We start from the raw sequence: 3,593 nt of genomic DNA, 5'->3' as shown, positions 1-3,593 counted from the left end.
GTTGTTTATTAATTTAATACTTTTAAACGACTTGAAGGCATCTCCCAATTGGATGTAATAAAATGTTTAATGCCATTTTTTTCTGGTTTTTTTCAGGTATATTTTATGATAATGATACTGAAAAAAAATGCTGGTATTTTTAAGAAATTTATCACAATATTTCAGTGACTTTAGTACCACATTATACTCATAGTAAACATATAAATACGAACAATAGTTTGAATTCACAATTTATGACTCCGACCTTTTACACTGCGGTCTAAAAATAATATTCTTTATGTGTATTATGTTTTATGTATAGTATACGCGTAAGCAAAATGAAAACAGAGCTCTTTATGAATGCCCTAGGAACTTAACAATTTGTGTGACTTGAGCGTTGATAATAAATGTATAAAGCAAATTATATTTTTATATTATGCTATTGTCGTTTTTAAACAACAAAATGAAAATGATGCCGCAGCTATCTGGCTAAACAAAATTCGTATGCGCTCTATCGTCGATGAAATTATTTTTAATTCAATTAAAATATGTACATTGCATAATAATATGTATACAGGCACGCCCGCAGAGATGCAGCTCAGGGGGGGCAAACAAAATTTTTTTTAAATAAAAACAAATTTAACTTTATATAAAATTACACTATTAGTTCTAATATTTATAAGAAAGAACATACTTAATACATTTTAAACAAAAAACCACTTTATTTAATTTAATTTATATCATATTATCATCATATTATTATTATTCAAAAAGTAATGACAATCTCCTTTTGTTTGAAGCAAACAAATTAATTGAATCATCAATTTGTTGATTCAAAAATTGTTTATGATCATACCTTTGGCGGTGTATATTAATCAACCCCAAGCTACTCAGTCTTTCGTTTCCCATCCTATTTCTAATCCAAGTCTTTAAACGGCGTAAAGTGCTGAAACATAATTAAAAAGTTATTTTAAGTATGAACTTATACACTGAATACAATTTGTAAAAATACTGATTTAAAAACCGTACCTAAACGATCGTTCTACTGAGCAGGAAGTTACAGGTAAAGTAATTGCAATTTGTATAGCTTGGCATACCGCTGGGTAATATGTGGTGTAATCGAGAATATCAATTAATTTCATGGTGGGTTCGACTTCTTTATTTTTCCATAGATCATACCATGACAATGCTTGTTCTTTAAAATTGTCTAGAAGTGAACCATAAAGTGTACAAATAACTTCAATACTTTCTATGAATTTTTGGTCGCTCATTAGACAAATTGAAAGCACTGCTACAGAGAATAGAGTACAGACTGACTGCGCAGACATTTCAATACGGTCAATTATGAAAAATGTTATCGACAGGAAATGTGAACATATTGGGAATTATAATTCGTAAGATATCGATATCGCAATCGCAGAAACCGCTAATCGGTTTTAATATTATATTATCTGTAATTCTGTCGTAAACGTCGTACATTATACGATATATAATTTATAATCCCGTTTGCTTTATTGCTTTCCAAGTATTTTGATTTGATTATTATAATATTATGTTTTTGATACACGATTTCGGCAATTACGCCTAACCAGCCAAAAGTATTGAAAATAATCGTAATGTCTTTTATTGCGATTAAATACCTCCTATATGACTTGTTAGATACAAGGATTGTCGAATAGTCGCTCAAGATCAACTTTATGTAAAAAAACTTCCAATTTCGTAAGTGACACGAAAAATCTCAGGGGGGGCAATGGCCCCCACTGGCCCCTCCCTCCGGGCGTCCCTGTATGTATATTATTACGTATGATTGTATGAATACACGACTTAATATATTTTACAAGTGGGAGTTGATGATTTAAATAAATATAAGAAACGTCGAATAACAATTAATGACATTATAACAAATCAATGTATTTGAATAAATGTATTATACCAACAAAATATATGCGCACAGGCAAGGCTGGGCATTAACGAGTTAATAAGTTAGAAGTTAAGTTAAAAGTTAAGTTTTTTTTATATTATTAACTTAACTTACTAGCTCAGTGTTTTAATTATCTCAACTTTAACTTAACTCATTTGCCTCTACATTAATTAAAAATCAACTCATATTTTTGTTTATTTTCTAAATTAAGTTATTTTTGAATATTCCTATTATCTAGAAAATGTTTTCTTTATTACGAATTTTTGGTTTATAATAATTATTATTATAAGTTCACAGAATATAGAAAATATTAGCAGAAAAAAATAAGATATACCTATTTACAAAGAACTTCGTATTTATTTACGTAGAACCTTTTTTTTTAAATTTTCAATCCTTATATATTAAAGAAGTTGATAATTTTATACATTTTTAACTACAAAACAATTATTACATTTTAAATTTGATAAATGGTGTCAAAACTCAAACTTTAAATGCTTAGGTATACCAAAAAATTGTAAATATGTATTTTTAATATTTATCAAGTAGGTACTATTGTAACAATATATCAGGAGCCTTGCATTAAATTTTCACGCTTTTTTTACCCAACAAATAAAAATGTTGACCTCTCCAATGCTCCAACAATATTCACTTTCCCATCGAACAAGATACTGAAGTTGAAAATCGAAGCATTATTTCGACTACTTATTGTGTACACGGACACAAAACTAAAAAAATTTTTAAAAAAAACACACATAATTGTTAAATCAATACATTCATCGTTCCAACCAGAATCTAAAATTGATAATAGCTCAAAAAGATTCAAAATATTTTCAAAATATTATGATGCATAAAAATTGAAAATACAAACATTCAGTGAAATTTTCATTTATCTACAGTTATTTGCTTTTGAATTACAACAAAATAACAAAATCGCGATAAATAACTATTTCCACACGGAATTTAAAGGGTTACACGCAGCGCCACTGCACCTCCAAATACTATTTATGATAAAAAGTAGTAATAATATTAAAAAAGTGGATGTCACTCTGCTGTACAGTAATGGTCACTGTGTAATGGATGATATTAAGTTTTAGTTCAATGATATAATATAATATCATTGTATATGAAAACTGAGCGGTAACGGTTTATTAGCGTGGATATTTTATATTATATTTATATTGTTATTAGGTATTTATTATTAATACAAAAGTCGTTAATTTGAATTAATATTATAAAATTACAACAAAATAACTAAAATCGTTATTATTGGTTATTTAATATATAATTTCCTCAAAATTCGAACTTTAAATGCTTATACAAAAAATTTTGCCTATGTATTTTTAATATTTTTAAACTGCTTTTCTAAAAATATATCAGGAGCCTTGCATTAAATTTTCACGCTTTTTTATCCAACAAATAAAATTTTATTGATATTTATATAAAAAAAAAAAACGGGTAAGTGGAAGTTGCTCTGCTGTACAGTAGTTTATAATTGGGTCAACGTATAATGGATATTACAAAGCTTATTAAAAATGTAATTTTTAAATTATTTTATGTATGAAATACATTTTTTGATTGGAAAGCAATGTTTAAGAAAATTCGGAAAAAAAATGCGATTTATATTCAAATTCACACCCTAGTTACAAATATGAATATCTGATTATGCATTGATGCCGAGGGGCTGGTCAATCAG

At 27.4% G+C, this 3,593-nt stretch overlaps 1 protein-coding gene across 1 annotated transcript; it reads right to left on the bottom strand.

Moving 5' to 3' along the window:
* Positions 1 to 389: 389 nt before the first annotated feature.
* LOC107882734 lies at positions 390 to 1,325 on the bottom strand. The gene is made up of 2 exons (XM_016801567.2): positions 1,009 to 1,325; positions 390 to 925 (listed from the first exon to the last, which is right to left on the bottom strand). The coding sequence occupies exons 1-2, from the start codon at positions 1,305 to 1,307 to the stop codon at positions 742 to 744; spliced, it is 483 nt and encodes a 160-aa protein (XP_016657056.1). The 5' UTR covers positions 1,308 to 1,325; the 3' UTR covers positions 390 to 741.
* Between the last annotated feature and the right edge of the window lie 2,268 nt (positions 1,326 to 3,593).

This window comes from Acyrthosiphon pisum, chromosome X, assembly GCF_005508785.2.
Source record: "Acyrthosiphon pisum isolate AL4f chromosome X, pea_aphid_22Mar2018_4r6ur, whole genome shotgun sequence".
Classification (NCBI taxonomy): Eukaryota; Metazoa; Arthropoda; class Insecta; order Hemiptera; family Aphididae; genus Acyrthosiphon; species Acyrthosiphon pisum.
This window is presented reverse-complemented; position numbering and strand designations above follow the sequence as displayed.